We start from the raw sequence: 21,610 nt of genomic DNA on the forward strand, positions 1-21,610 counted from the left end.
TGGTTATACATGTCGGATGGTTAAAAAATAATTATTTGAAATTAAAATGGATATTTATATGATATTTTGATTTAAAAATTTATTATTTATCTATTGTGACAAAAAAATGAATATATAATTTAATTAATGGGGAATTAGATAAGATAATTTTTTTTTTATTGCATATCTTACTGCAAATCTTATATAATAAATAACGGAATTAGTTTTTTAAATTCTAAGAATAATGATAATTATAAAAAGTGAAAAAAAAAAAAAAAAGCTTCAAATATATTTTTCATTGATTTTTGAGACACTAAATTACATTTATTTGTCACTTGATCTGTTTATTACTTATTTTTATTTGCATCAATAAATAGTAGGGTGGCGCAAAAAAACCGACTATTTTTTTTTTTGCGTCTCGAGTGAAAAAATATCAGTTTTTTATGTTTTAAGAGCTCTCTTTAAAAGACAGCTGAAAAAAAAATTTTTAAGAGGTCGCTCAAAATTTTTTTAAATTTCAAAAATCGAAATTTTTTTTTTCTCATTACGTCATAATTTTATAGACCAAAAAAAATAAGTTCCTGAAAGTTTCAATTCAAAATTTAAATTTTGAAAGGTCGCTCATAATTTTTTTTTTTTAATTTCAGAGTCAAAAAATGCTAATTCAATTAAATAGTCACTAATAAATTAAAAAAAAATTATGAGCGACCTTTTAAAATTCACATTTTGAACTAAAACTTTCAGGAAAGGTAAACCTTTTTTTTTTGGTCTATAAAATTATGATGTAACGAGAAAAAAAATTAAAAAAGAAAAAATTCGATTTTTGAAATTTAAAAAAATTTCGAGCGACCTCTTAAAAATTTTTTTTTAGGCTGTCCTTTGGAGAGAGCTCTTAAAACATCAAAAACTGACATTTTTTTATTCGGGATTAAAAAAAAAAAAAAAATAGTCGGTTTTTTTTTCGCCACTCTAATAAATAGCGTAAGTTTTTTTTTTTATTTGATTAATTGAATGGACATTTAATTGTTGAATTAAATAATAAGATTAAGAATTTATGCGAATGTATTGAATTAGACAAAAAAAAAAAAAAGTTTGTAATTTTTGCTTTGGCAATTAATGTAATCTAATGTAAAAAACAGTGTCATGTCAAAACGGTTTACTATAAATTTGAGCACACAATTAAGTGCCTCAAGTGTTAATGTATATTAAAGGAGCTTGGCTTTAGGTGTTATTGTATGATTATTATTATTATTAATTAATAATTAATAATTAATAAGTATAATATAAATCTTATGATTAATAAATGATTAAGAAAAATAATAATAAAAATAAAAAAAAAAAAATACGCATACGATATATTTGTTACTGATATGCGTAAAGAATTGAAATATAGATACGAATAATATTAATAGTAATACAAAATAATAATAATAACAATAATAATAATAATAAATAATTATTTATAATTACAAAGCAACAAATAATTATAAAATATATATTTAAAAATCGAGAATAATTAATGGAGATAATTAGTCGGTATTAGCTGTTATAATTATCTAAAAAAAATAATTATACGTTGCCTTTTAATTTTTTTTATACTTTACCTCAATTGATATATTTGTTTATAATATAATCATAATAATTAAAAAATAATTCACGGAAATAATGACAGTGGTTGGAATTTAAAAAAATAAAATTTAAAAAATACTTAATCATACTTTTGAATGCGGAATTAAAATTGTGTATTAATCTTGCGATTCAAAATAAAATAAATAATTAAAAAAAAAAAAACAAAGTTACCGAATCACAAAAAATCTAAGAAAAAAAAAATGACAAAACATAAAAGAACAAAAAAATAAAATTAGAATTTAATTAATAGATAAATAAATAAATAAATAAATAAATAAATGGTGTTTTATGTAAATGTAATGTAGTATTGAGAATAAACATTGAATATTAAGACAAAGTTTGATCCAACTCTTGGTTTAGTAATAATGAGAAAAAAACTGTCAGATATTATCATACATGTAGCTATATAGTTATATTAATATTAATATAATAATAATAAATAAAAATAGTAATAGTAATTGTAGTGTAAAGTACTATTATTATTGTTGTAAATATTAAATACAATCAAATAATCAGGTATAATATAAAAGAACAAGTGTTTTAGAAAAAAAAAAAAACATAGTCCATTATTATGACTTATTATATACGATCATATATATTGTTATCTATTAAAATGCTTTTGCAAAGCATTATTATTAACGTAAAGTTCATTGTATGATGGTATTACATTATTTTTTCTCATACGGAAAATACTATTAATAAATAATGAAATTATTAATGCTACACGGAAAGAACAAGATGATACTGGATATAATTCCAGATTATATTGAGTGAAAAAAATTTTAGATAGTAACTAGTATAATCCAGATAGCAATGATTATAATCCAGATATCACACAGTATAATCTGGATTCTTAGCTACTATCTGAATTTTTTTTCACCACAGATATCTCAGATTATATTGAGTAAAAAAAATTTTCAGATAGTAGCTAGTATAATCTAGATAACAATGAGTATAATCCAGATTACAATGACTGTAATCCAGATATCACACAGTACAATCTGGATTTTTTTTAACTATTATCTAAAATTTTTTTTCACCACAGATATCCCAGATTATATCAAGTGAAAAAAAAATTAAGATAGTAGCTAGTATAATCCAGATTACAATGAGTATAATCCTGATATCACACAGTATAATCAGGATTTTTTTTAGCTACTATCTGAAATTTTTTTTTACCACATATCACTGAGTATAATCTAAGATTATATCCAGTATCATCTTGTTCTTTCTGTATACATCATTCTTCATATTATATTTAATTATATGAATACAAGTTATAAAAAGACTTAATAATATATAAAAAGTCGCTTTAACATCATTATCAATTAATGTATTTTTTTTTTAATATTTTCGCGTACTATTATTATTATTATTATTATTATTATTATTATTATTATTTTGATGCTTTCATAATAAATTTCTAATTTTTGTGAATCTTTCAAAAAATGATTAATTAATTAAATTAAAAAAAAATTCACATGAATATTTAAAAATAATAAAATTTAAAGAAGAAATCATTTATGAAAAAATTTTATCAAGTAGGAATTTATAATGAAATATGTTACTAATTAATATTATTTGAATAAATATACTACGGTGTAGGAAAATTTGATTGCACCATACTACCCCATGATACAATTATTTTGCAAAAAATGTATTTATATTAAGATATTTAAATAATATTATTATGAATATATAATTACTGATGACGATAATGCCTTGAATCTGAGACGATTAATTGTTAACTCAATTATTTATGTGTCTAAATAACCAAATAAACTTCCACAATCTTTTAAAAAAAAAAAACTCTCCATTATATAAATTATAAATATGTATAAAAATCATAAGCTGAAGAAAAAAAATGTTAATCATAATTATATAATATTTAAAATTACAACATATGGTTAAAAATAATAATAATAATAATAATAATAATTAATGCCATTTAATATTTAACATTCATAATATAAAAAAGGTCTTCTTGAACATAGATATGGCGAAAAGTTTTATCTTTAATTAAAATAATCGTAAAAAAAATTAAACTATATAATTAGAATTAAAAAAAAACGATCAAATATTATATTTTAATTTCTTAATTTAATTATAATTATTTTTTGATTAAAATTGGAGGAACTTAAAACTTTTTTTTTAAATTAAATATTCAATTGAGTTAATAATTATTAAATAAAAATACTTTATGGTGAACATAGATAATAAATAATAAATATGATATATGGTATAAATATATAATAATACATATAAAAAAAAAATAATTGAGTTAATAAATCAGTGAATACAATATGCACTCAGTTTTACAGGCCAATTTTATAGGGCTGGCCTAGAAAGTCTGAACGGATGTGTATTATAATTATTATTATTAAATATTAATATAGTCAACATTTATTTTATTTGCAAACTATGTATTAAGTAACAGATTTGGTTAAAGAAAAAAAAAATACAAAATAAAATAAAAACATTAACAAAATAAATAGAATAATTGTAATAATAATAATAATGATAAATAAACGTTTAAATACATAAACATTATTATTATTAATTATTAATATTAAACTACTGTTAATAAATTTTTGAAAAATTAAATATCGCCGTTTTAGCTACTGGTTTTTTAGCGCTTTATCTTTAGAATTTATTTTTTAATGTCAAGATTATTAATATTGATTAAAAATAAATAATTAAAAATTCCTTGGTATATATATGTATAATTATAATTAATATAAATATATAATTATACATTTATATAATTAAGAATTTAATTAAGATGTAAAATAATAAAGCAAAAATGATTAACGATTAATATTTTTTTTTTATTGTTTTAAAATTTATAATCTTACAATGTGAATTTATAATTTTAAATAATAATAATATTGGAATATTTTTTTCTTTTATAAACAATTAAAATATATAAAGTTTGAAATTGTTGCATTTAATTTATTTACTAATTTTTATTAACAAGTTTTTAAATATTTTTTAAAAATAAATCCCGGAAAAAAAAATCCTCAATTAATTGTTAAAATATTAATTCAGTTTTATAAAAATAAAATTGTAAAACTGCCGATATTTTTTTATCAGTGAGACTGATAAAATTATTTAGTGAATGACAATTGAAATTAAATCGAGTTATATAATGGAATATTTATTACTCAATGAAGTAATAACAATGGTAAATATATTAAGTAAGTTAAATTTTTACCACCTGATTAATATTATTAAAGAGATATCTATTTCGATATTTAATTAATCGTATTGAATTTATTTTTTTATCTTCACAATAGTATATATATAAGGATATAAACTTAATTATCAATTAAAAACTTGTTTTTACTTCATTATCATCAGGCTCATTCATTTTTTTTTTTTTTTTTTTTTTTTTTAATTAAATATTAAATAATTAATTTAATTATTAAATATAACAATTAAGATTATTATTATAAATTATAAATAAATAAATAAGATTATTTATATTGTAAGAGTAATTAATTACTTAGTATAGATTTACTAACGAATATAAAATAAATATAATAATAATAATAATAATAATAATAATAGAGTATGAAGAAAACAATGATAAGTAACAGTAAGAAAAATAAAAATATAATTCACACCCACGCATTAAGAATATTTCATATAACAATTGAGGAGTATAAACAATAATAAACTTGTACATATTAACCATTAAATAAATAAATAAATAAATATACGCCAGTTAGAGCTTTCTATTAGAAATCTATCAATTTTTTTTCCTTTAACATTCATTGTTATTCAACAATTATTTCTTCTTAATTATCAGAGAAATACATTTCTTTAATTAATAACAGATTTAAATATATATTGTCTATATCCTGCATAAGTAATGTAAGCGTTTAAATATAGATACACATGTGATTAAATATCTAATTAATATTATCTATGTTATTAAGAGAATAAGCAACATTTTGTGATCTATTGACATTTTTAAAGATATAAGCTCATCTCGATGGTACACTCATTAAGACCTTTCGTTTAAGTACCCACATCATTTATTCATATATATATATATATATATATATATATATATATATATATATATATATATATATATATATATATATATATATATATATATGGAAAATATATCAAAAATGCATGTGGGTACTCAAATGAAAGCTCTTGATGAGTGTAACATCGAGATAAGCTTATATCTTTAAAAATATCAATAATTAAGAAATGACCTTGTATCTTGTGAACTATCAACTTTTATTAAGATATAAGCTCATCCCGATGTTACACTCATCGAGATCTTTCATTTGAGTACCCACATCAATTTTTCATATATTTATATATATTACATATATGTATTTATGAAAAATATATCAAAAATACATGTGGGTACTCAAATGAAAGCTCTTGATGAGTGTAACATCGAGATAAGCTTATATCTTTAAAAATATCAATAATTAAGAAATGACCTTGTATCTTGTGAACTATTAACATTCATTAAGATATAAGCTCATCCCGATGTTACACTCATCGAGATCTTTCATTTGAGTACCCACATCAATTTTTCATATATTTATAAATATTACATATATGTATTTATGAAAAATATATCAAAAATACATGTGGGTACTCAAATGAAAGCTCTTGATGAGTGTAACATCGAGATGAGCTTATATCTTCAAAAAAATCAATAATTAAGAAATGACCTTGTATCTCGTGAAATAATAAGACTTTTATAGATATAAGCTCATCCCGATGTTACACTCATCGAGAGCTTTCATTTGAGTACCCACATCTATTCTTCATATATTTATAAATATTATATATATATATATATATATATATATATATATATATATATATATATATATATATATATATATGTATATATGGAAAATATATCAAAAATGCATGTGGGTACTCAAATGAAAGCTCTTGATGAGTGTAACATCGGGATGAGCTTATATCTTTAAAAATGTCAATAATTAAGAAATGACCTTGTATCTTGTGAACTATTAACATTTATTAAGATATAAGCTCATCCCGATGTTACACTCATCGAGATCTTTCATCTGAGTACCCACATCAATTTTTCATATATTTATATATATTATATATATATATATATGTATATATGGAAAATATATCAAAAATGCATGTGGGTACTTAAATGGAAGCTCTTGATGAGTGTAACATCGAGATGAGCTTATATCTTTAAAAACGTCAATAGTTAAAAAAGTACAGTGCAATTTAACAAAAGTCATTATTATAAGAAAACAAAATTTTATTTATTTATAGTTCACAAGTCACGGCAGTCACGAAGTGACTGTAAGGTTGCTAGTTATAAATTATTGAGTCTATCATAATTAAATATATATATATATCCGTTTTGATAAATTTTCTTCATTATTTTTAACATAACTAAGAATGACTTTGGTCTATACTCTTACGGTCGTCAACATTAGGGCTCTTGTCGCCATCATCAGTGTCCGAAGAAGACGATGAAGATGGATCTTGTGCCAAGTTAATTCCTTGAGTGAGAAGACTAGTTATCTTCTCAACATCCACGGTGTCATCTTGTTCGTGAATTTTCTTCAGCGCGTTTGAGACGATGCAAAGGTCGCCGCGCAGTTCGCTGACCAACGCGGTTATTTTTTGGGCATCTGTCAGAACTTCAACAGACTGAGTGTATGCGTTGTATCGTAGGCCAAACGGACGTTGGATCCCATTGGCAAATGCTCTGAATAATAGTTAATTATAATAATAATTCATTTTTATTATAATTAATTATAAAATTAGCTTGCATACATTACTTTCATCTAAGGTAAAAGCCCCAATTATTGACGGGGGTCTAAATATTGACACCCTAAATTATCTTTAAATATATTAAATTATCTGTAATAAGAATAACGATCAAATAAATTTTTATTAAATTCTAATTAATTAAAAAATTGAAAAAAATCATCTTCAGTTCAAAATATTAAATATTAATGATTAAAAAAAAAAGATTTAAAAAAATTATTACTATTTTTTTTTTAACAATTTGGAAAATTGTTTTTCAACAAAAACGAAAAATTTTTTACAAATAGACGCCATTTTGTCAAAAATCAAAATTTTTCTTATTCCTTCGTCCAATACCTGCATTAATCTATCCTGTAAAAGAATTCACCATATTTTTTGATTTCAGATAATCCAAACCACTGAAATGGAGATCACCGCCAAGCGCCTTTTTTTTAGAGGTCGTTCAGAACATCTTCTACAGGAGCGGTGCACATTTATATTTTTACATGATTGACGCGCTATTGTATTCTTGAAAGTAGGCTCTATTTAAATAACCATCACTTGTAATTGATAATTAAAAACTGTGTCTAGAAAAAATTCATAAAAAAATGTTGTTTTTTTAGCTTTGCAACTGCGTATAACCCCTTAAGACATTACCACAAACAAAATTCAACGATATTCTTCATGAAACGTGAACGAGATAATGAATCTTAATTTTAAACTTTTAAAGAAGACAATGAATCCTAATTTTCAAACCTTTGATATTCATTTACACATTTCTGTTACATGAGTTTATCGTTCTAGATCATCTCAGATTATCATCTTCTATTATTTGTATAATTTGTACCACTGAGTTTAACTCTTAAATTTTTAATGCTCAATTTTCATACTCAAATTTATTTTTTTTTCTTGCACGGAAAAAAGTAAACTGTAATAAATAACAGTCGATTTATAATAAGCAATGATCAACTGCTAAAAATTACCATTTCAAACAGTAAAATCGTAATTTTACTATTCACATTGTAATATTTACAATTTAAACGTTACAATTTACTCTTTACATGGAAGAAAATACTATTTCAAACAGTAATATTCGCTAGGTAAATGTCTAAAATGTTAAAGTATAATAATTAAGAATTCAGACTTTAATATTTATCATTTCATACCTAAAAAATGATGTTATGATATGTAAAAAGTATGAAATAAAGTTAGTAAATTTTTAATACAAGCAACGTCAATATTTACCAATAACCTGTTACGTGAATGTGGAACGCTTCACGTAATAATTACCGTAACTCCTATTCTTTCCCGCTTCACAGCATTATTTATATTTGTAAAAATGCTTGCCGTAAGATGGACGGTGTGGCTTAATGTATATAGAATAAGCGAACGGAAATTTAGTATAGAGCGGATAGCTCAAATGGTAGAGTAGCCGACATGTCTTCGGAAGGTTCTGGGTTCGAATCCCAGTCCGAGCTATCTAATAATTTTTTCTCGCATATTCTATAAACTCACATTAAGATTATCCTCTCCACATTCCTTTCTCAATCCTTTCCTACCAATATCCTGTTACGTGAATGTGGAACGCTTCACGTAATAATTACCGTAACTCCTATTCTTTCCCGCTTCACAGCATTATTTATATTTATAAAAATCTATCAAATTTATGAAAATTTATACAAATATAAATAATGCTGTGAAGCGGGAAAGAATAGGAGTTACGGTAATTATTACGTGAAGCGTTCCACATTCACGTAACAGGATATTGGTAGGAAAGGATTGAGAAATTATTTTATCAAAGTAAAATGGTAAATTTTAAACGCAACGCTAAAAGTCAAACTGTAATTATTGACTTGCTTAGACTGGTAAAATGTGAGGATTGAGGATGGTTTTACTTGTATCACTGTAGAGTGTTTTACAAGGGAGGGTGGGGAATTATTGTCTCTCCACTTTTTTCTCCGCGATATAATCTCTCAACCCCGTCATTATAACTCTCAACCACTTTTTCGTCCCCACCCCCCTGCATGTCGGGATTTTTTCTTTCATGCCCGACACACATGTGCTGTGACTGTGGCCGACTTACGCGTTATAATCAGTACCTGCATTTGCATTACGGTCTTAAATAGTATGGAGGTACTTCTATAATGACATTTTACCTCCATAACTATACGGGAAAACCACAGAAAACCCGACCGGTACAGAGGCTGGCAATGAAACGCACATAAGATAAAGTACCCAGTACTTGAACACTTATAAAAATGGGACCAGTACTTGAACGAACTTTTCGAATTGTTATAATACAAAATCCGTAAATTTATTAAGAGTAATATGCGCATATTATAATTATTAAATGATACAGTAATTGATTTATGTAAGTTTTTTCAATTATAAATCAAAACAATTATATTTTTATTAATTTAAAAGTTGACATGTCGAAAATCGCCGATAAATGCTATTTTTTTCATGAAAAAGGTACTAAATCGTAAACCGAACAATAAGTAATAAAAACGGTATATCATCATTTTAAGTAAAAAAAATTGTACCATCTATTGAAATAGTCTTTTCTAAATAACACATATTTTTTGCAAAGACATAGACTAGAATTTTTATATTAAATTTTAGCGTTCAACTATACCTCCAAATTTTCAAAGCGGTACCCAGAACTTGAACAGGTTGAGGCCGTATAATTTTAACAGCACTATGACCTCTAATAGGTTTATAAACTAGTGATCGGCATTGTCATTTGTATTAATTACTGCAATTTAGATAAGTTTTATGACTAAAAATTAGTGTAGTTAAAAATTATTGAACGTTTTGAAATGAGTTTTTTTGATTTATAATTAAAAATTTGCTTTGTCATTCATAAAAAATGTAATTAAAAAATTAAATACAAATATTTTTCATTTTTAAATGAACATATTTAATATTCACAGTATTATTTTTAATATTATTCAATGATATGTTATATTTCTTTGGATATTTCAATAAAACGTTGAAAATTTTCGGTGTGCCTATTGCCATATATTTTATTAGTTCAACTACTGCTCCCAGAGTGTTCAACTACTGCGGCTTGTCAGAATTGATTGTTCAACTACTACTCCTTTCATAGTATATTTTAAAAACGTTGTCAAAATATAAATAATCAATTATCTTTGTTATTTTGCACTTCAATCAATTTAAAATTATTTATATTTTCATGAAAATCACTAATTTGAATTAATAATTACATCTTTATATATTAAAAGTAGGGTCAAATAAGTTTTACTTTGAAACCTGTTCAACTACTGGGTACTTTACCTTATTCTTAGTTTATAATCATTGAAAAATATTGGTGCGCGCCGGAATCGAACCCTGGTCCCACTCTTTCGAAATTCAGGTACCGAGCCGATTAGGCTATTGCCAACCTTTGGTAAAATGTATATTTTGAAAGTATAATTTTTACTGTTTGAAATGTTAAATTCTCCCAGAGTGAGACCCCTTTCTCTTTCATCTAAGTTCCCCTTCTCTTCATAATATGGACTATTTATTGAAATGGCATTTTTTACTGTTTGAAACTGTAATTTTTAAAGATGAAAGAGTCGTTATTTACTATAGTGAAAACTACTAATCACTTATTTTGGATATTAAATTATAAACTGTGGCTTTTATACTTTCTACATTAAGTTCTGTAATATTTACATTTTTGCCACCCCGATGTCCGCTTTACTGTTTGAAATTATAAAAACTAACCGGAATCCGAGTGAATATTACAGTTTACTTTTTTCCGTGTGTATTTGTCATAATTGTATTCCAAAGTAAAGTAAAGAGAAACGATCAATTCTTAATATCTAATAGTCTACATTTATAACTTTCGGCAGTTATAAAGATAGTTACCCAACTGAGTTTGAAGTACATATTAATTATAAGCCGTTGAAAAGAGTTGAACATTGTAAATATCTTGGAATACACTTTGATAATCATATGAGATGGAACAACCACGCTCTGGAATTATTCAAAAAACTCAAATATTTCACTTTTGTATTTTACAAACTGACAGGAATATTAAATCCACAAACTATGAAAATAATATATAAAGCATAATAAATTATGGTATTATTGCCTGGGGAGGTGCATATGATAAGTCAATTAAAATCATCTCAAATATACAAAATAGATTACTAAGTAAATTGTGCGTAACTAATATCAACAACACTCCCCTTGGGATCAGAAAAACTTTCATTACCACTGCGTTATCTTTCTATTATCAAGATTGCATAAATCTCTATAATGATAAAATAACTTGTACAAGACATAAACAACTGTCACTATCAAAAATAAGTAAAACAATTTACACACAATGTGCTTATTATGTAGCTTTAAAATATTACAATAAATTACCAATAGAGATGAAAACTTTGAATGATAAGAAGAAACTAATAAATAAAAAACTGAGAGAGTGGATAAAAATAGATAATTAGTTAAAAATCGTGATATTAATTTAAGTGTTGCAACAATATTACTTATAAAATTTATAGAAATAACTAGCTTGCTAGGTTGATTTTCTTTTAGCTTGCACTGTATTAAGTATTACTATATTACTATCTTATATATTAAGAGATTTTTGATAATAAAATATATTTTTGTTAATATGTACTCGTTCTATGCACAGGTGCTATACGCACCTCTATAGAATTTTTTTGTAACGAGATTAATAAATAAATAAATAAAAATATTTTTGAAATTTTATATTTTCATTAGTCATACGTGTACTTTTATTGTAACTCTTTTTGTATACTTTTGCCATCTGGCTACACTGCCTTGGCATTGAAATTAAATAATAAATAAATATTTATATTTGATTGCTTAAAAAAAATCAAATCATAACTTTGTCTCTTATAGCGTCAATAATTGGGGCTTTTACCTTATATGTTTAATTTAATTACCTCATTTTTTCTTTAGCTTCTTCAATACTGTCGGTGTAATAATATGCATGTTGGTAAGCTGTAATAACACATTCTTGTTGACATGTTACATCAGGCTCGAAGCGGTAAATTTTATCTTTAGCCTCCAAAACATGCTTTATTTCTGCAACTGACGACAACAATCCTGCACCGTAGATGCGCAAATTGCCATCTTGCTTACATAATCCAAATTCCACAGTGAAGAAGTACAGCTGATTTTTTTAAGTAAAAAAAATTATTTATTGTAACAACATTTATTTGGATTATCAAATATTTACTAATTTAATTTTCATTACAAAATTCCACATGTGAAAATTAAAAAAAAATTATCAGCGGAAATTTTTTAAACTATTTTTAACTTCCCGCTAAGAAAATTGAAGATTTTCAAAAATCGGGAAGTTATTGTTTTCACCCCGTTTTGCAAAAACCGAGTTTTCATCAGATCTCGACGTTTGAAGGTCACAGGAAGCTTCTCTGACTATCCCCGCGAGGTTGTCACGGTGTCTGTATGTGTGTGTGTGTGTGTGAAAGTATGTGAACCGCTTATAACTTTTGAACGGCTTGACCGATTTCATCGCGGTTGGTGCCATTCGAAAGGGCTTGACCAAACTTAGATTTTACAAACTATTTGGACCGATTCAGATCAATAGATTTTGAGAAATCTTCAAAAACTGAAAAAAATTTTTTTCAAATGTGGTTTTGGAATAACTTTTAAACGGCTTGATGGTTCAATTCCAAAACTAATCAGCTCTTGATCTCAAAACCACATCGATCGCCACCAGTCCGGTCAAAATCGGTTGATTCGTTCGAGAGATATCGTGAACGAAAGAAAACCGAAAAAAGTGTTTTTTCGGAATAACTCCGAAATTCCTAGCGCGATCAATTCAAAATTTAAGATTCTTTGTGAGGCTTGAAAAACTGCGTCGAATGCTGCCAACCGCGTGAAAATCGGTTTATTCATTCAAAAGTTATTGCGGTTTAAAAATTAAAAAAATAGTGTCTTATCAAATCTCTATCAGACTTTTGAGCTCGAAGAGCTCAAAAGCATAGGACACACAATCTCTTTGATCTCAGAGCGCTAAAAATAACCCATAAATTGTATTTTTAAGCTCAAAGAACTCAAAAACGTCATTGGTGCAATTTTAAGCGCCTAAGTATGGAATTAGCGGGAAGTTGCAGGGATGGCCTTCAGGGTCAACCGTTTTCCTAATTTTTAGGTAGATTTCTATAGAAATCTAACTATTGTAGCCGGTCTCATGTTGTAATTTTAGGAAAATTTTATCATAATATGTTTTATTTTATCGATTAGTGTCGAAAAATGGCATTGGCTCAAAAGTTTATATATGTATTTATGTATGTATATATATATATATACATATATATATATGTGATATAACGCGCCATGTCAGCAGAATTGCGCCCACAGTTCTCAACCGATCTTTATGAAATTTTGTGGGCTTATTCTGTGGATCAATACCAAGATCAAGTTCAAAGATGAGCAAAATTGGCCGGTTAGTTTACGAGTTGTGGGTGTTTGAAAATTTTTTTCATTTTCAAAAAATTTTGAATTTTGTATTTTTTATGAAAATAATCTTCCAGATGTAAAAAATAGATAAAATCTATCAAATTTATCTTAAATTTCATTTAATAACCTTCAATTTAAACTATTATTTGTCTAGTTTTGATGATTTTTTTAATTAATTCCGTGAATTTGAAAATTTTCAAAAATTTTTCAATGAACGTATTCCAGCCCTTTTTCTTTAAATAATTTTTAAGCCATAAAAGATAGCTTGAATTTATCAACTTTATGTCAAAATTCATATAATTATCTTCGATTTGAGCTATTATTCGTTACCTTTTGATACTTTTTTCAATTTATTTCGGAGTTTGGAAAATTAAAAAAAAATCAAAAATAAATTAATTTTTAGCTATTATCATCAAATGACTTTCGTCTGTTACAAATCCTATTTTTTAGGAAGATGTCTTTGAATATCTATTGGTTGTAGTCGGTCTCATATCATTATTTGCAAAAATATAATAAAAAATAAATTTTAGGACATTTTTGCCTTTTAATAACGTGTTTTTTTTTCAATATTCAAACAAGAAATCTACCTATCCATGTCGGGTATGGCCGAATGGCGTTTTTTTTATTGTAATTGATTTGTTGTAAAAATTAAAAAAATTGAAATTTGTCAGCTAACTTCAATATCATTAATTAATAGTTAATTAGAGTTAAACATCGACGTTCTAATTAGCAAATTGTCTAACTCCATTTTAGAGAATCTTGCATTTGTATGAAAAAACAATTGATTCAAAATTTAATATCACTTCAAAAAATCATTTAATATCATTAATATCTAATAGAGGTATGATATTTTAGTTTCGATCATTCAAATAATTTATAATTGGACTATTGCTGTAACAAAATGTTAAAAAATTACCCTCTAAAAAATAAGGAGTTGCTAGTTAGACCGTCGATATAAAAAATTTATAGATATATATTTACTGTCGCTAATTTATTAATATCTTCTTCAGAAGCTCCTAAAGAAGCTAATCCTAGTTCTTGAGAAAATTGCGCAAAGCTTGGATTCGCTAACAATGGCATGTGGCCTAATAATTCATGACAGCAGTCACTAAAAAAAATATATTATCTTATTTTATTTATTTAATTATTTATAATAAAAATAATTGATTAATTTATTACGGCTCAGGTGTATAAAATGGATCCGATGAATGACGTATGTATTGAGTGCAATGGAAAACGCGAAAAGCCAACCCGGCTAAAAAGTCTCGTGGTGACAAATATCCAGCGACTGGACGTAATTGAAAGCCAGTCATTCCTGTCAAAAAACAATTAATTAATTAATTAAATTATTTATTAAGAATTTTAGATTAATAATAATTATTATTAAATACACTTACGTTTTAAAAATACTGACACATCTTCCAGCTGAGGAATATTGTCTTCTCTAATAATTTAATAATTTAATATAGATTAATTATAAATTTTTAATAAATGTATGAAATTTTAATTTATCTTGAACGTACCTGTAACCGCAATATTTACTCAATTTCGGCCAATTTTCTAAATATTCTTTGCAAGCGTGCTTTAAATACAGTTGATAAAGCTCGCGAAAAACAGTAGCCCTGAAAAAATTATAAATAAATTATGTAAGTTATTAAATTTATCATTTCAAATAAATTTTACAATAACAAATTGAAGACTTGAGTAATAACAAAGTAAATGATGTTTAGTAAATGAATGAGCTTTCTTCGAAAGTAAGTTTGTCAAATCAAATTAGGGCAATTTGTGTGTATTCAGGGTGTATCCATCTTATCAGAGTTGTATAGATTGCTAAGTTTAGAGTAAACGAGGATTGTGAGTATAGCGTAGGTTTTTATTTTATTATTAGGTTCATAGATGAAAAAACACGATCATCTGAACTTGGATAATGATAGAAATTTTTTAAATTGTGAAGAAAATTTTTTATTGTTATACTTACCATGTATTTATTTCTTCTGGGGTGTATTGAATTCTTGGAATCGGTTGTCCGCTGTAATTATTATTATTATTATCTATATTATTAAGAGAATAAGAAAAATTTTGTTTCTAAGATAGTCATACATCTTTAAAAATATCAATAATTAAGAAATGACCTTGTATCTTGTGAACTACTGACCTTTTTAAAGATATAAGCTCATCCTGATGTTACACTCATCAAGAGCTTTTATTCGAGTACCCACATGCATTTTTAATATATTTTTCATACATACATATATATATATGCATATATATATATATAATATATATAAATATATAAAATATATGAAAAATTGATGTGGGTATTCGAATGAAAGCTCTTGATGAGTGTAACATCAGGATGAGCTTATATCTTTAAAAATATCAATAATTAAGAAATGACCTTGTATCTTGTGAACTATTGACATTTTTAAAGATATAATCTCATCCCGATGTTACACTCATCAAGACCTTTCATTTGAGTACCCATATCAATTTTTCATATATTTTATATATTTATATATATTACATATATGTATATATGAAAAATATATAAAAAATGCATGTGGGTACTCAAATAAAAGCTCTTGATAAGTGTAACATCGGGATGATTTTATATCTTTAAAAATGTCAATAATTAAGAAATGACCTTGTATCTTGTGAACTATTGACATTTTTAAAGATATAATCTCATCCCGATGTTACACTCATCAAGACCTTTCATTTGAGTACCCATATCAATTTTTCATATATTTTATATATTTATATATATTATATATATGTATATATGAAGAATATATCAAAATGCATGTGGGTACTCAAATAAAAGCTCTTGATGAGTGTAACATCGGGATGATTTTATATCTTTAAAAATGTCAATAATTAAGAAATGACCTTGTATCTTGTGAACTATTGACATTTTTAAAGATATAATCTCATCCCGATGTTACACTCATCAAGACCTTTTATTCAAGTACCCACATCAATTTTTCATATATTTTATGTATTTATACATATGTATATATGAAAAATATATTAAAATGCATGTGGGTACTTAAATGAAAGCTCTTGATGAGTGTAATATCGGGGTGAGCTTATATCCTTAAAAACGTCAATGTTTAAGAAAGTACAGTGCAATCTCTGTTTAAAAATATTCATTGGAAAAAATTAAAAAAATTCGCTCTATGTAAATTATATATCTATAGATATATGCCGAGAAATCGAAATTATTGAAAAAAATTCAAATCTCATGATAGTGAATTTTTTCCAATAAATATTTTTAAACAGGGATTTAAGAAAAGTCATTTTAATAAAGCAAAATTTGAATTTTTTATACTTTGCAAGTCACGGCAGTTACATAATGATCTCAAGGTTGCTAGTTATTATTATTATTATTAGTATTTATTTTAACTTACTGTCGATAATTATTAGCAATATCAGCAAATTGTTGTCTCCTTTTACGATAAACTGGATCTTTAAAGCCCTAAAAAATAATAAGTTAATTAAAAAATAATTAATATTAAAGTTATAAGAAGAAAATAAAACTCACTGGATGATCAGCATCTAATGCAGTACCATACATAAGAACATTTTGAGCTTGATCAAGATCTGAAATTTTTCTGGGAAACCAGAGCATGTCTACTTGACTAAAGTCTAAATTAAAAAAATTTTGTAAGAACAATGATGTAAAAAATTAATGTTACATTAATCATTTACCAAAACTAGGGGCTGCGGATAACATCGGTGGATGAGGAACACTTCCAGTTTGTTCATACTGTGCGAGATTAATAGCCGCGACTTCACGGCTTAGCATATGTGTAAGCTGTTCCATCTTCTTGGACTCACATTCAACATCTACTAGAATTTCATACTCTGAACCACGTCTCATTGACTTACGCGATTCTATATGTATTACATTTACGCCCAAGTCCTATTTAATTAAAAAATTTTTTTATTATTTCTTCTTTGAAGATGTTTAGTAAGTAAGGGAAGAAATTTTACTTGAAAAACTTGAAGAGCACGAGCTAATCCACCAATTTGATTTTTTAATGAAAATACCACTGAACTTTTGTTGTCTGAATGCTCCATTTTTTTTACCATTGGTATCTGTTTTATTAAAATGTAATAAAATTTTTAATTTATTAAATTTTGGTTTTTAAATTTTAATTAGTAAATAATTATTGTGAAAAAATTACAATTTTTGGTTAAGAAAATATTTTTGAGAAGATAAAAGTTAAGAAGGTGATTAAAAAGTAATAATAGTTTTTTTGTAACTTAGCAATAATTAAATTAAAAATTATTTTTAATTGTAGCATTTAAATTTTTAGATGATAATTTTTTTTTCTATTTTTATTTTAATTAAATATGTATAAAAAAAAATAAAAAATCAGCATCTGTAAAATTTAGCTTTAAAAATTTTAAACATAAAATTTTCGCTTGAAAATTTTTTTTAAGAAGAAAATCCACTTAAGAAGATGATAAAGTAATAATATTCTTCACATAATAATAAAATAAATAAAAAAGATTATTAATTTAAATATTAACATTTTTAAAATATTTTTTTTATAAATTTTTAAATAAAAATTATTTTAAATATTTATATTTTTCAGGTGAATTTTATGACTTACATTTGTTGATTTATGCAAAGGACTACCCTCTTTAAGAGTCCATTCTTCACCTCGGCGATAAAGCCACATACCCAAAAGACTTTTTCCCGAGCCACTCATTTTATTTTTAATAAATTTCAACAACAAAAAAATAAAAAAAACCTTCACTTTGTAGAATTAAAATTTAAATAATTATTCCAACAAACTAAAATATATTTCTTCTTTATTGTTTAAAATATTTTAAGTCCTTTAAGACACTGGTTGTGTCTTGCTTAAATGAAAATTATAAAATGTAAGGATCCAGCATTGGTATCGGTCTTTTAAGCTTTTCACCCCTCCGTTATTCACCAGCCACCAGTATTCAGTCACAGAATCTCTTGTTCTTGATCCGATTGGTTGACTGACTGGCAAAGCTCACCACTTACTACTTCCATTGGCGGACTAAATCTTTTTTTTATTTTAATCTTCCTGTTTACTAAATCAACCCTGCATTATAAAGTAACAGCAACAATTATTTATTTTTATTAATGGACAATTAACAAAACTAATTAAATATTAATAATAAAAACTAGCAACCTTGCAGTCACTGTGTGACTGCCGTGACTGATGAACTATCAATAAAATTTTGCTTTATTAAATAATGAATTTTGTTAAATTGCACCGAACATTTTTAACTATTAACGTTTGTAAAAATGTAAGCTCATCTCGATGTTACACTCATCAAGACCTTTCATTTGAGTACCCACATCGATTTTTCATATATTTCATAAATTTATATATATATGTATGTATATATGAAAAATATATCAAAAATGCATGTGGGTACTTAAATGAAAGCTCTTGATGAGTGTAACATCGGGATGAGCTTATATCTTCAAAAATGTGAATAATTAAGAACTGACATTGCATCTTGTCGACTGTTGACATTTTTAAAGATATAAGCTCATTCCGACATTACACTTATCGAGACCTTTCATTTGAGTACCCACATGCATTTTTGATATATTTTTCATATATTCATATATGTAACATATATAAATATATGAAAAGTTGATGTGGGTACTCAAATGAAAGGTCTCAATCAGTATAATGTCGGGGTGAGCTTATATCTTTAAAAATGTCAGTAGTTGACAAGATACAAGGTCATTTCTTAATTATTGATATTTTTAAAGATATAAGCTCATCTCGATGCTACACTCATCAAGAGCTTTCATTTAAGTACCCACATGCATTTTTAATATATTTTTCATATATTCATATAAGGTAAAAGCCCCAATATATGATCATGTATATGATCACTCCATGTATTTGTATACCTATATTTGTGAATATAGATATACAAATATATGGAGTGATCATATATTGGTACGTGATCATCTATTGGGGCTTTTACCTTATGTAACATATATAAATATATGAAAAATTGATGTGGGTACTCAAATGAAAGGTCTCAATCAGTATAATGTCGGGGTGAGCTTATATCATTAAAAATGTCAGTAGTTGACAAGATACAAGGTTATTTCTTAATTATTGATATTTTTAAAGATATAAGCTCATCTCGATGTTACACTCATCAAGAGCTTTCATTTAAGTACTCACATGCATTTTTGATATATTTTTCATATATTCATATATTTTTCATATATTCATATATGTAACATGTATAAATATATGAAAAGTTGATGTGGGTACTCAAATGAAAGGTCTCAATCAGTATAATGTCGGGGTGAGCTTATATCTTTAAAAATGTCAGTAGTTGACAAGATACAAGGTAATTTCTGAATTATTGATATTTTTAAAGATATAAGCTCATCTCGATGTTACACTCATCAAGAGCTTTCATTTAAGTACTCACATGCATTTTTGATATATTTTTCATATATTCATATATTTTTCATATATTCATATATGTAACATGTATAAATATATGAAAAGTTGATGTGGGTACTCAAATGAAAGGTCTCAATCAGTATAATGTCGGGGTGAGCTTATATCTTTAAAAATGTCAGTAGTTGACAAGATACAAGGTAATTTCTGAATTATTGATATTTTTAAAGATATAAGCTCATCTCGATGTTACACTCATCAAGAGCTTTCATTTGAGCACCTACATGTATTTTATATATATTTTTCATATATATATATATATATATATATATATATAGCATATATATATATATATATATATATATATATATATATATAAACATATAAAATATATGAAAAATTGATGTAGGTACTCAAATGAAAGGTCTTGATGAGTGTAACATAAGGATGAGCTTATATCTTCACAAATATCAATAATTAAGAAATGACCTTGTATCTTGTCAACTACTGACATAGTTTCATCATATAAATACACTGGCCGCAAAATTTTGCTTATTTTCTTAATAATATAGATAATACAATAAAAGACACAGACTGTTGAGCAGGATATTAAAAATCACGGTGACTTGATACTGGAAAATGAGAAGAAATTTTTAATACTAAAAAGCTCGTTACATTTATTATTAATGAAACAAAAGTTCATTGAAATACATTGTATATTATGTATTTCTTCCTATCGTTGAAAATTTTTTTTATAAAGAGTCCGTATATATATACTTAATGTATAAACTGTATAAATAAATACAGCACATTATACTCGGCCCCATCACTTACCACTATCAGACTATTTTCTCTACTTTTTTCTCAACAACTCCCATCGCCACTTGGCTAAATAATGCCCGATGTTTCCCTTGAGTTAAAAGAATTGCTTGATCGATCTATCCAATTTCTTCTTTCATTCACTCTTTATCTATCCATAAAATCTTTGTGTTCATTAATTTACTTTACTAATGAATATTATAATTTAATCTAACATTAAATTATAATATTAATTTGTATTTTAAAAATTATTACATTGATTTTTATTAAATTATCTAGAGAAGAAATGGAACAAAGTGAATTTGACAGGATCAGATAACAAATAGCTCAAAGCTGTCATGTGCTTATCATTTAACGCTAAGCGATGTTGCCCTTATCTTACTTTGTTTAATGACAGTTCATTATTAATGAATTTAGTATATATATTATATGTATTAAAATATTAAATAATTTTATAAGTAAATAAAATTCAAATTTTTGATAAAAAAATTTTAAATGTGGAATTAAAA

The 21,610-nt window shown here is 25.3% G+C and overlaps 1 protein-coding gene across 1 annotated transcript; it reads right to left on the bottom strand.

Moving 5' to 3' along the window:
- Positions 1–6,954: 6,954 nt before the first annotated feature.
- Positions 6,955–18,923, bottom strand: LOC123267565 (tryptophan 5-hydroxylase 1). The gene is made up of 12 exons (XM_044732264.1): positions 18,477–18,923; positions 17,851–17,955; positions 17,566–17,779; positions 17,399–17,502; positions 17,265–17,332; positions 15,833–15,883; positions 15,378–15,476; positions 15,252–15,298; positions 15,034–15,169; positions 14,836–14,962; positions 12,312–12,541; positions 6,955–7,348 (listed from the first exon to the last, which is right to left on the bottom strand). Exons 1-12 carry the CDS (start codon positions 18,573–18,575, stop codon positions 7,030–7,032), a joined length of 1,599 nt encoding a protein of 532 aa, XP_044588199.1. The 5' UTR covers positions 18,576–18,923; the 3' UTR covers positions 6,955–7,029.
- Positions 18,924–21,610: the final 2,687 nt, after the last annotated feature.

This window comes from Cotesia glomerata, linkage group LG6 (assembly GCF_020080835.1).
Source record: "Cotesia glomerata isolate CgM1 linkage group LG6, MPM_Cglom_v2.3, whole genome shotgun sequence".
Classification (NCBI taxonomy): Eukaryota; Metazoa; Arthropoda; class Insecta; order Hymenoptera; family Braconidae; genus Cotesia; species Cotesia glomerata.